General features: G+C 36.6%; 1 protein-coding gene across 1 annotated transcript in view; it reads right to left on the reverse strand.

Moving 5' to 3' along the window:
* ELP3 (elongator acetyltransferase complex subunit 3) overlaps positions 1–13,213 on the reverse strand; it is a 92,448-nt gene that overhangs the window by 66,746 nt on the left and 12,489 nt on the right. The window contains exons 4-7 of the mRNA XM_070415539.1: positions 12,133–12,203; positions 11,286–11,349; positions 9,237–9,305; positions 6,942–7,096 (exon numbers count right to left, since the gene is read on the reverse strand). Of these exons, the coding sequence (XP_070271640.1) occupies positions 6,942–7,096; positions 9,237–9,305; positions 11,286–11,349; positions 12,133–12,203 (359 nt within the window). The remainder of the gene's footprint in view (positions 1–6,941; positions 7,097–9,236; positions 9,306–11,285; positions 11,350–12,132; positions 12,204–13,213) is intronic.

Consider the following 13,213-nt stretch of genomic DNA (forward strand, 5'->3'; position numbering starts at 1 on the left):
GTGCAACGAACAAAGCCTTACACAGCAGAGTACAGGCATACCTCCTTTTATTGCACTTCAATGAATTGTATTTCACAGATACCGTATTTTTTGCAAATTGAAGGTTTGTGGCAACCCTGATTTGAGCAAGTCTATTGGCACCATTTTTCCAACAGACTCAGATGACAGTCAGTATTTTTACTTAAGGTATGTACATTGTTTTTTTAGATATAATGCTGTTGCATATTTAATTGATTACAGTATAGTATAAACATAACTTTTATATGCACAGGGAAATAAGATGCATGTGACTCCCTTTCTTGCGATATTCTTCATTTCATTGTGGTGGTCTGGAACCAAACCTACAGTATATCTGAGGTGTATACTGTATGGTTCTACTTTATATAAAGTCCTAGAATAGGCAAAGCAAATTTACAGGAGGGGAAAAAAAAAGAGAACAATGGCTGCCTCTGGGAGGTACAGAGGGGAATTTACTGGGAAGGAGTACAAGGAAACTTTCTGGGATGATGGCAATGGTCTATATTTTAAAAAGGGTTTTGCTGCACCAGTATCTTCTGTACTTGCTAGAGCTCATCAAATGATACATTTAAGATCTTTGCATTTCATTGTATGTATACTAAATACAAAAGACACCACAAACAGCAAACTAGTTAATGATGGACATGATGATGTATTTGGGGAGACGTGTACTGAAGTCTGCAACTTACTTTGAAATGCAACTCAAAAAAAGGGGGGGCGCGGGGAACTGATGAATGAATAGAATGGATAGTTGAATAAATATATGATAAGCTAAACAAATACTGTAGAACACCACCATATGTACTAGTATGTGGTGTTCACTGGAAAATTCAATTTTTATTTGTTTGCAATAAAATGGTGAAACAAAAACAACGAATGTATCTTTTAAAGATGACTAGGATTGTATCCTAGGTTGGGCTGCCAATGACAAGGATCCAGGTCAGCATCTATACAAATCAGGTTGACCAAAGGAGGAAGTAAAAGTGGTCAATATATCAAGTGAGGGGTGGGGAAGTATTAGAGCCAAAGCCCAGAAACGAAGGAGGTTCTGATGTCAGCCAGAAACACGGCCCAGGGCAGCAAGGCAGCACTTTCAGACATTCTTAGGGGGCTTTTGCTTTCTTCATAACTCTGCAAGTCTTTGGAATTATCATTTAGGCCTGGTACCCAGCATTTCCTAGCACTTTAGCTTTTCTAATAAATGTAAGACATAGTTGAAGGATTCAAAGTCATTGATTGGGGTCGGAGGGGGAGGGAGGAAGGACCAGAAAGGAATTAAAAATTCCACAGGGAGAAGGTGTGACTCACCCACTCCTTGATGGGTAACTACCCTTTTAAATTGCATCTTGTGAAAACAGCCAAGGAGCATTAAAGATTGAATGTAAAACTGCTTCTGGGCACAGCTGATTAAAAAGGAATAAAACTATTTTAAAAGGTTGTTCTGAGTTATTTGGCAAAATTTGCATTTTGGTGAATGCGTGACTCAGATCCCACTGCAGGTCCTTTTCATCTCCAGAGCTGTGACTTTTGGAGGACGATAGTCACCAGCAGTTGTTGCTCTCTGGAGACGATTGCAGAGTCTCCGTCTAGCTGACAGAAATCAGTGATTATCACTTTGCTTGATTTAATAAGCCTGCACAGAAACCTTACCTGCTTTGTCCTTGAACTTCCTATTCACTCAGCTTTCCAATTTCTTCATCTGCAAGGTTATAGCATACTTTTTGCTACTAACTTGCCATCAATAATAACTAGGTTCACCTTTATAAGGCTTTTTCTTACTCTAACTTTTAATCTTTTAGATAAGAAACAAAACTTAATCAGATCAGACACATAACAAAACAGGGACACACAAGCTAACCCTAATTTGAACAGACTTTTAACTGTAAACCTTGTTGACTCATCTATCAGAATATGTAATTTTTAACTGAATTTAAAATTAATCTTTGAACTAAAAATCTCCGCTAAGCGAATGAAACTATTACATCTGTATAGTTAGCAAGCAAAAAGAACTAATATCAAGGAATAGTAAAAGAAATATGAAGTTCATCACTTTCCACCTGAGAGGTCAGCTACCCTGGGTAACCCAACCAGTTTTCAGGAATATGCTCTGGGCAAGATAACAGAGAACAAGATAAATATCGCATCTAAAAATGTTGAAGAAAACACGTTATGCCCAAAACACAGTATCTCTGGGCTGCTCTTCATTTCACAAAGATGTTAAGATCTGAAAATAGTTTTCTATATCTCTAAGTCAGTGGTTCTCAATCTTCCTAATGCTGCGACCCTTTAATACAGTTCCTCATGTTGTAGTGACCCCCAATTTCATTGTTACAAATTGAACATAATGAAAGCATAGTGATTAATCACAAAAACAATATGTAATTATATATGTGTTTTCCGATGGTCTTAGGCGACCCCTGTGAAAGGGTTGTTCGACCCCCAAAGGGGTCGCGACCCACAGGTTGAGAACCGCTGCTCTAAGTGCTATAGCACAAACCAGGCTACTGTTTCTTCAAATTATATGACGTTTCCCTCAAAAACAAATACCAACTCTATTATAACAAACATTTATCTTAACAAAGCAAGTAAGATGCCACAAATCGGCTTTTTTGTTTTGTTTTTTTTTTCAGATTATCTCATAAAAGCACAGAGACTAGGAGAAAAGAGCAAAACCCGTCCAGTATGGTTTGGCAGGGTTTAATGGCCCCCAGATTGTACTTTCTTACTTCCCAAGAGCCATTCATGAGATTTGTTGCAATGATGACTCAAATTATACATAAATTTTAATCTGAAAGTAGTGTCTGTTGCCCTCTTGAGGTAAATTGAAGAACAGAAAGAAAACAATGCTATCTTTGCCTAGAACATTACAGAGAGAAGCTTTCTTCTCCAAAGGGCTTTTTCTACAAACATATTGTGCTCTGAAGCTAGCTAGTTGTAATATAAAACTCATTTTCACCCCAATAACAGATAATTTGCAAATACCACTAGGCATCAGAACATTTCTGCAAAAATAAAGCTAACCTTTACACCAAGAATAGAGAGAAATTTTTAAAGCTTCAATGGATGAAAATGTCAAACCAGGTGCATCCTAAAAATTCATTATGCAGCTCTTCAGTAGGCCTAGCTCATATGATTCAGGGGACCCAAACTGTAGACTGAAAAGCACTGTGGCAAGCTTTTATAGGACTTGTGGGGGGTTGGGGGGCAAGGCAAATCCCATATATTTTTATAGTTCAATTCCACTTAATATGCAAGGTCTGCAACACAAGAATAGCTGCACTGAAAAGAAAAAGTAGGTAATATATAAGCGTAGGTAGAAAAATTATAGTCTTGATAGATTATCCTGCTAGGGAATTAATTTTAGTAACTAACCCTCTGAAGTACTGTTCCTATTCCAATGTCACAGGGCCTTGAATGAATTAAGATTCTTTTTCCTCAAATTACATCTTATTCTAAGCTATCATTTGATTTTCAGTATTATTAAGAATGAGTTGGATGACATCATTACTCCTCTAAAGTTTGAAAGACTTCAGCACTTGACTAATAATAAGCATGACTCATATTCATGAATGATCAAGGTTTTGAATGAGCAATAAAAATATGGTCACCATCTCATCCTGCTTCTATGTCCCCTGCAGGCAGAAGAGATCACACTGGCCAGCTGTTAAGTCTAAATTCATGGATACAGAATTAACCTGTCACTGTATCTGAGGCGATCAAAGTAGGATGCTCACACACTCTCTCCCAGTGCTGAGCTCTTTACACAGGCCCCTCGAGCTATCGTTGGTATTTATTTCAACTTATGAAAAGCCTCTCTTTTTTTCTTTCTTTCATTTTTACAAACCTAAAGGAGAGTAAAAGAAGTTAAGGGGGGTAGGGGAAGTAGGAGGGCACAAAAAGACATTCCTAGCACCAATTCCTTAAATATTATGAGCAGATAATCCCAAAATTTGCACTGTTAGCCCAGGCATCTTTTGTATAGCCTACCTGACATCCAATTGGATATATCCTAAGCATTTCAAACTTAGCCTATCTAAAAAAACAAAACAAAACATTTTCTCTCATCAACCTGTTCTCCCCTCTGTCTTTTCCACCTCAGTATACGTTGGTGGAAACTACCCATTGTTTCCACAACCCAAACCTGAGTGTCATCCTTGACGCCTTCCTCTTTCTTACTCCCAACCCGACCCAAAGTCCGGTCAGTTGCAACAACAAATACAGGTCTAATCCACCCTCTCTTCTCCATCATTACTATTACCACCCTCACCTGAGCCAGGATGGACACAACAGTCTTCTCTCTGGTTTCCTACTTTGACTTTTGTACCCCATCTACTCCAGAGATTTTCAACAGGTGTGCTGCAAGGATTTTTAAAACATGCAATACCTGACTACTTAGTCCGGAGCACTGACCTCTTTTCCCTTATCTGTGGTCAGCAAACTGCGGCTCTTTGGCCCCTTAAGTGTGGCTCTTCCTAAGCCTTAGGAGTTCCCTAATTAAGTTAAGTTTAAAAAATTTGGCTCTCAAAAGAAATTTCAATCGTTGTACTGTTGATATTTGGCTCTGTGACTAATGAGTTTGCCGACCACTGCCTTAGATTATCAAATTAAAAAAAATGATAGCAGCCAACACAATAGCCATCTGGTGTGAATGAATCAAAATTATACCTTTTGCCCTAGCCGGTTTGGCTCGGTGGATAGAACGTCGGCCTGCGGACTGAAGGGTCCCAGGTTCAATTCCAGTCAGGGGCATGTATCATGGTTGCAAGCACATTCCCAGTAGAGGATGTGCGGGAGGCAGCTGATCGATGTTTCTCTCTCATCGATGTTTCTAACTCTCTCTCGCTCTCCCTTTCTCTCTGTAAAAAATCAATAAAATATATATATTTTAAAATTATACCTTTTATTTTCAGAATGGCCAAAAACATGTATTTTGGTGTGCCACAGATTTTTAGCAGTTTATGTGTGCCATGAGATGAAAAAGGTTGAAAATCACTGCTCTAATCCATCAAGCAGACAATAGTCAGAATGGCCATCTTACTTATCACCCTGAATATGTCACTCTCCTGCTTAAAACCACTCATCAACTTCTTACCTCATTTCAAATAAAATTTTAGTTCCCCTAGAGTGTATAAAATTTGGCCCATACCTAACTTTCAAGCTCACCTCATGGCATTTTCTACCTTGTTCAATGGGATCTATCTGCCTTGGCCTCCTCTCTGTTCCTAGAACAGCCCAACTTCTTCCCCATTTCAGTGCCTTTATTTTATTTTTTCCTGCTCTTGGCCTGAGTCTTCCTCACACTTCAGACCTCAGCTTAAATAACACCACGTTGTCTAGAGAGTAACCCTATTTATTCTCTAGCACAGTAGTCTATTTCCATCATAGCAGTTACTGTTGATTATTTGTTGAACTAGTAAAATATTAAGTACCACAAGGGCAAGGACAGTATCTGTCTTGTTCACCATGTTGTTCCCAGTGCCTTTAACAGGGCATAGCATCTAGTGTGCCCTCAATAAACATTCCGTCATCCTAGGCGGTTTGGCTCATATAAAATAATAAACAAGAGGTGGACAGAGCGTGGGCCTGTGGACTGAAGGGTCCCGGGTTCAATTCTGGTCAAGGGCACATGCTCGGATTGTGGGCTTGATCCCCAGTAGGGGGCGTGCAGGAGGCAGCCAATCAATGATTCTCATCATTGATATTTCTCTCTCTTTCTCCCTTCCTCTCTGAAATCAATAAAAATATATTAAACAAAACAAAACAAAAAATATCCCATCAATAAGAGGGACTAGCCAGGTGTTCCTGATACTTCTGAAAATAAAAATTATTTTAAGATTTTCACTTCTTGCCCCAGCCAGTTTAGCCCAGTGGATAGAGTGTCAGCCTGTGGACTGAAGGGTCCTGGTCAATTCCAGTCAAGGGCACGCACCTCAGTTGCAGGCTCCTGACTCTGGTCAGGACCATGCGGGAGGCAACCAATCTATGTGTCTCTCCAACATCGGTGTTTCTGTCTCTCCCTCTCCCTTCCATTCTTTCTAAAAATCAATGGAAAAAATATCCCTGAGGATTTAAAAAAAAAAAATTAAAAAAAAACCGACTTTCACTTCTTAAATCATTGAATTATAAATGAAACTTTAGAATTCTTCTTGCTAAAAATTGAGGAATGAGGTATCAAAAGAATGCATAATTCTGTTTTGTCAACTAGACTTTGGAATAAATAAATGACCAATTCATAAACACATCACTTAATAATTATTAAAAAGTAGCTATTTATAAAGAAAATAATGGTTACTTAATACTAGTCACTTGTTTTGTTGATTTTATAGCAGCTAAATGTTTCAGAGTACCCAGGGCTCTTATGTGGTGGGCTAAAAACTCAGCCCGCTCAATCAAAACTATTCCTGCCTGCAGTTTAGACCAGCCTAAGGCTAAAAAGAGCTTCAGAGGGATCTTGTGGACCACTCTTTCTCTTAAGAATATTAATGTCAACAAACCATACTCACTTTAAAAAAAGGAATTATTTAAATAGAAATAATCCATTCCCACAAAACAGAACTCTAAGAACTAGGGATGTGTGAGATGATACATGTTAACTTAAACTTACTGTGGTAATCATGTAAGTCAAATCATTTTGCTGTATGTACACCATAACATATAAAGTGATATGTCAATATATCTCAATAAAACTGGGAAAAATGTATTTAACCTTACAATCCATCAAAAGTATGCACATAAAAATAATGAAATCTCCTATTTCTCGCCCTTCCCCTTACCAAAAAAAAAAAAAAAAAAAAAAAAAAAGGAAAGAAAGGAAGAAAGGAAGAGGAATGTAGATGTAGAGCCAAAGGAATTCTCATAGGCTGCTGCTGGGAAGATAAACTGACAACCACTTTGGGGAATATGACAAGATAATGATTTCTTACTTGACTGCCTCGTAAATATTGTTAGAGGTATGTCCTGACAAGGCATCATGTAAGTTGCGTATAAAATAATCTCTGTATTCTTCAGGAAGGGCCATAAATGTTCCACCCATCACAATAAACTCCACTTTATCCACACTGTGACCAAGCTGTTTCAACTGAAAGACATAAATTGATCAACATTAAAAAGATACAATCACTACCCTAAGAGAGTACTGCAAATTTCTAATTTCATTTTGCAGTGTTTTCATCAGTATAGTTTAAAATTGAGAAGCAATTAAACATACTTAGCAAGTCTGTGGATTAAAAAAAGAGACTCCAGATTCTGAAATAAAAAAAATAGTATAGCTCAAATACGGAGGGAGAGAATTAAAAACAATAAACAAGAAGCTTGATGTTAATACCTACAGAGTTGAGTAGAAATTTTAAAAACACATAGAATATAAACTAGAAATCAGTAAAGGCAAATATAAGCAACTATTTATCAATCATGTATTTTTGCCAGGCTTTGTGGTAAGCCTTGGGGACAAAGGAGATAATTCATGCAACATAATCAGGACTTGATGCAAATGAAAGAAAAGGAACACTAGATTAGAAACAGAAATTAAGAAAGCAGTTGTAAATTAAAACTTTAAAGTTTTAAATCAATTGTGAGGACTGTGGACATAGGTGGAACCTCAAGCCTGCTTTCCGGGAGGAAAATAAAAATCTGATTGATAAAATATGAAATACAATGCCTCTACTATTAGAGATGCAAATGGTACAGATCTTTGATTTTATCAACCACAATAGCCAAGATTCTAAATTTCAAAAACAAATATTTAAATTTCTTGCCATATCTTAGGCTTGAAAAAAACTGGATTAAGTTACTACCAAATTATGAATTCAAATGAATGTACTAAGTAAAGGATGTGTATGCTTAATATTTGTTTCTGAAAATGGCAAATAATTTATACATATATACATCTTTATGTATGTATACATATTTACATATCCATATGCATAAATATATCATATGCATATATCTCTTAAATATATATAAGTATGTTTATATATGTGCATTTAAATCAAGACTAAAAGAACATTCTATATGTCTATGGTTTGCAAGGGATACACAACAAAATCATCCTGATATCTTTTTCAGAATATCTTGGCAGGACCCCACACCAGACGTAAGCAGAACATCCAGAGTAAGCAGAACATCCAGAGGTAAAGATCTGGCTCATGTTTTGGAAAAGCTGTGATGATTCTAGTAATTTATAGTTAAAAAAAAAAAAAATCACTGCTCTATGGTAGTTTCTAAATCTTTTAAAACCCATGCTCCTTTTTGGTAAACAAAAACATTTCACACAGCATTAAAACATTTTAAATACATTAAATATAAATATCATGGCTAAAAAGGGAATCCAAGCAATGGTCAGTTTAGAACATGCTTTTCCAAACTACGCAGGCTCCCTGCCCCCAGTGGGGTCCTCTCCTATAGCTGACCATCCCAATCCACACATGCTTAGGTGACAGTGAAGTGGAAATCAGAACCGGCTGGTCTTCACTAACAGTGACAGTTAGATAAACACAGAGTGACTTACTGACTATGGTATATATTACTTTCCAGTTGACATTTTGTGGTTGCCCTACTAGATGTTATTATGAAAACTACACACAGTGTTCACATTTTTTTTAATTGGACAAGTTTAAAATTGTAAAATCTGTAAAAATAAAACTGTATTAATGTTCAGTTTTCCTGAACAGAGCATGGCCATTTACAAAGTTCTTGTTTTCAATCAGCTATACTGAGGTATAATTTACACACAATTAACTTTAAGGATAAATTGGATGAGTCTGGATAAATGTTTGGAGTTGTATAACCACCATGACAATCATGATACAGTACGATTCCACAGCCCCCAGTGTTCCTCACATCCCTTTGCAGTCAATACCCTACTCCTACTCCTCCAAACAGCACAAAACTCATGTGGCCTAGGAAAGCTCTTCAATCCATCCACCTAATGCCTAAGTGTTTCCACACATCTACATTCTGTAAATTTCATACCATAAATGACTTCCTACAAATTGAAATCTATAGAATATAAAACATTTAAAGAAAACAATAGTCTCTAAAGGAAGTGATAGTTCTGATTTTCTAGGTATTGCAAAATAGTCTCCCTCCCTCAGATGGATAGTAAAAACTTACAATGGGGAAAAATACTCTTTTAGGGCTTATTTCAGGTACGACTCAAATCAAGAAATAATACCTCTAAGTATAAAAATCTAATTTAAAACTGCTTTTTAGAAACTTACCTGCTCTATGCGGTGTCTTGTCTGTAGATAAGGGTCGTATCTAGCACGAATAGCTCGCATGGAGGTTGGCTGAGGAAAAAAAGAGAAAAAGATTCTGTTATGCCCATGCTAAATTAAAAATAAAAAATGGTTTCAAAGGGTGTATTAAAAATAAAATTCTCCTGTGCTCCTTTCTTCCTTTCTCAGTCTTCAAAATAATGTCCTGTAGCATCTGGCTAGTCTCCACCCCCACTGTCATGAGTATCTGAGCAGCAGAGCGTCTTCTTAGATCATATTTATCTTTGTATCAACACTTATGGAAACAACACAAATTGTTATACTACTCACAGACATAGATGTACATACATATTCAAAAGTTATTTGGTAAAATAACCTTCAAATGATGGCTTAACAAAAAAGACTTTATGTTTTTATACAATGGAATATTCTACAACCAAGAAACAACATACTAATATGTTTTCTAAAATATATTGCTAAATGAAAAAGGCAAGGTGCAAGGTTTTGATACAGGAGCTCATATGTAAAAAAGTAGGATAAAGAATAACTATGTGCTTATATATCCATATAATATCTTTAAAGGATATACAGGAAAGATAATACTGATTGTCTGCTGGGAGTGGAGGGGGCTGGAGCAGAAATGGACAAGTAGGGGACAAGAGGAACAAGGAACCTTTTCATTGAATAATTCCTTTTGTATTTTCAAAAATCTGAACTATGAAAGATAGGTAAAAATTTTAAAAAACATACTAGTGTGTATGTATATATATATATGTGTGTGTGTGTGTATATGTGTATATATATATATATGAAAAAGGCACATAGTTAGCTGGCTACTGACCCCTCTGAAGAGGCTGACTGCTTCAAAAGCCTGCTCACTGGTCTCCTCTTTCATTCTTGCCCCCACTCTAATCCTTTGTTACCATCAAATGATCTTTTAAAAAACTATACTGGATTATATCATTCCTTTAAATCTTTTTTATTATTGTTAATCCTCATTGGAGGATATTTTTTTCCTCCAATGATTCTTTGAGAGAGAGGAAGAAAGGGGGGTGGGGGGATAGGGGGGAGAGAGAAAGAGAGAGAAAGAGAGACAGAGAGAGAGAAACATCAATGTGTTTCACCTTCGACTGGGCCAGAATTGAACCTACAACTCAGGTACGTGCCCTTGACCGGGAATTGAACTAGAACCCAAGAACCTTCGGTATACAGGCCAAATGCTCAAACCACTGAGCTTCACCAACCAGGGCGATTCCTTTAAATCTTAATGACTTCTCATGTCACCTACAATAAAATCCAAAGTCCTTGTCCTGGCTTACAAGTCACTATGACATCTGTCTCCCCAAACTCATTCTTCCTCTTACCCTCTATGCTCCAGAACATCCCACCGTCATTCCTCACATGGCTCCTTGTTCTAGCTATTCTCTCTGCTGGAAATGCTCGTTGCTGAAATTCTTGAAATGCCCCTTCCTGTCATCAGGACTCAGTTAAAGCATTACCTGCTCAGAGAATCCCTTCCTAACACCACAGCTCAATTACCCACCCAGCGATAACTTACAATTTCACTTCTCTGTTTAGCATTTACTAGTACCTGACATTTTCTTGTTTGTTTCTTTATTGTCTATCTCCCACTATTAGAATGTAAATTCCACAAGACAAGGGACCTTGTCAGTTTTCCCACTGCTGGACACACAGGGAGTACAATGTAGTGGTGAGAATCCAAAGCCTGGCTCTGTCACTGACTCGCAGTGAGTCTTTGAGCCAGTTGTTTAAGGCTTGTGTTTCCTCATCCATAAATCCAGGATAATAGTAGCATCTACCTTCAAAATGCTGCTGGTAAGATTCAAAGTCATAAAATGCTTGTCTGACATATCTTAATAATAAATGCTCCCATAAGTACTTCTCCAATGACTAGAAAAATATATGTAGTCAGGAAAAAATTACCTTTGTAATCAGGAAAAAATAAAAATTTCAAGACAGCTAGTACTTGTGAAAGCACACACAGGCAAAGTACGACGTAACATTTCCTCAGGACAGCCTCACATTACTTACCTCATATCCAGTATAAGACTGGGTTGAATACTCAAAATCTGAATCAGGTCCACCAGGGCAGTATCTGCCAATAAAACAGAAGAATGAAGATGTCAGATACAAAACGTAGTTCAACAGTCGAGGTCAAATATTGCTGTCTCCATAAAATCCAGATAACAAATTTTACTTGTAAATCCTAAGAGAAAAGTTTACCTTTGCAGTGTCTATAAATAATATTTTCTACTAACAAGTAAACGAGTTGAACATATAAGGGAACAATATTACAATCATTTTCAGAATTCTGCCATCACTATTATTTCAAAGATTTAAGATTTTAGGGGCAAATAACAGGACCTAAGTTTTCCTAACTTTGGAATGATATTCAGAGTGCCCTCTTGGTAACTACACTTAACAATATCACTCACCCATTTAATCTTTTTACTTGGAATCATGCATATTCTTCTGCTAATTTTTCCAATTATCTAAATTTTAAAAGTTTAAAGGTTATTTATAAAAACTTTATTTTTATACTTTTCTGACCCAAACTCATTTAAAATTTCTGACATTTGGAATTTCCATGTTTCATTTATTGTGCTAACAGAACTGTTTACTGAAATTAACAGAATTTATACTGTTCTGAGTTCTATAACCTATGTATTTTTTATTGCATATTGTAGCAAATTAAAATCTTTGTTTCATTTTTAAAACAAAATATCCTATCAATGGTTGCTGTTTCAAAGAACTAACTTACGAATCTATTAAATCAAAGTTTTAAATATTACCAGCATGCACTGGTTAAGGCTCTAGGGGACGTATTAATTGAATTAAAATATATACACACATAACTTATCAAAATCATCATACTTACACACAAATATTTCCTGTAAAACTAATGTGTGGACATCTGTGGGGTTTGCACATCACAGCTACAACAGCAATCTATAAAAGAAAAGTTAATATAAAACTATTATGAAGGAATTGACAGAAAATCCCGGAGAGAGGCTATATCTCAGAAAAAGGGAGCGGAATGGAATCAGAGAGGCACATGGGCTTCACAGGTATTGGTAATGCTGTATTTCTGAAGCTGAGCAGTGGGTACAAGGGTGATCTCTTTTCAATGTTGTTTGAAAATAACATTGATCTCTCTAAAATGCACATATGCATTGTATATACTAATTTGTATTAGACTTTACAATAAATTAAGTAAAAAATAAGAAATAACTTTTAAAGTCACAGTGATTCTTATTCTCTCTGATTTGTTTTACTAAAATAGCCTAGGAGAAAAAAACTACTTTATGCAATTCTACACAATTACATCTAAAGTCCTTGTGGACACACTAGATCTCAATATGTAGAGCAGAGACAATTAAACTAGGAGCTAGACTTCACAGTGTGTGCAAAATATTCTCAGAGGGGTCTTTCTGAGCCCAAGTTGGGTGAGTGAAGAGAGTAATGCTTGAGAAAGAAGGGGATGGTGGAAATAGGAGACTGGTTACATATAGGAGTGGTTACTCAAATAAAGGAACACACTAAAGTGAATGCAAGCCAGGTTTCTTACTGTCAGAGAAGAAAGTTATAAATATGGAAAGAGCCGAAACCGGTTTGGCTCAGTGGATAGAGCGTTGGCCTGCGGACTGAAGGGTCCCAGGTTCGATTCCGGTCAAGGGCATGTACCTGGGTTGCGGGCACATCCCCAGTGGGAGATGTGCGGGAGGCAGCTGGTCGATGTTTCTCTCTCATCGATGTTTCTAACTCTCTCTCTCCCTTCCTCTCTGTAAAAAACCAATAAAATATATTAAAAATAAATAAAAATAAATAAATAAATAAATAAATATGGAAAGGGAGAGAACTAAAATGAACTCTGTGTGCTGGATAGAATTGAAGGTACTATTGTGAACTCATAGTTTTCAACAGACTGATATACAAATAAATATGGAAGCAAATGTGTT

This window comes from Myotis yumanensis, unplaced genomic scaffold (genome assembly GCF_028538775.1).
Source record: "Myotis yumanensis isolate MYYU_CA2020_CCGP unplaced genomic scaffold, mMyoYum1.0.hap1 SCAF_5, whole genome shotgun sequence".
Lineage (NCBI taxonomy): Eukaryota > Metazoa > Chordata > Mammalia > Chiroptera > Vespertilionidae > Myotis > Myotis yumanensis.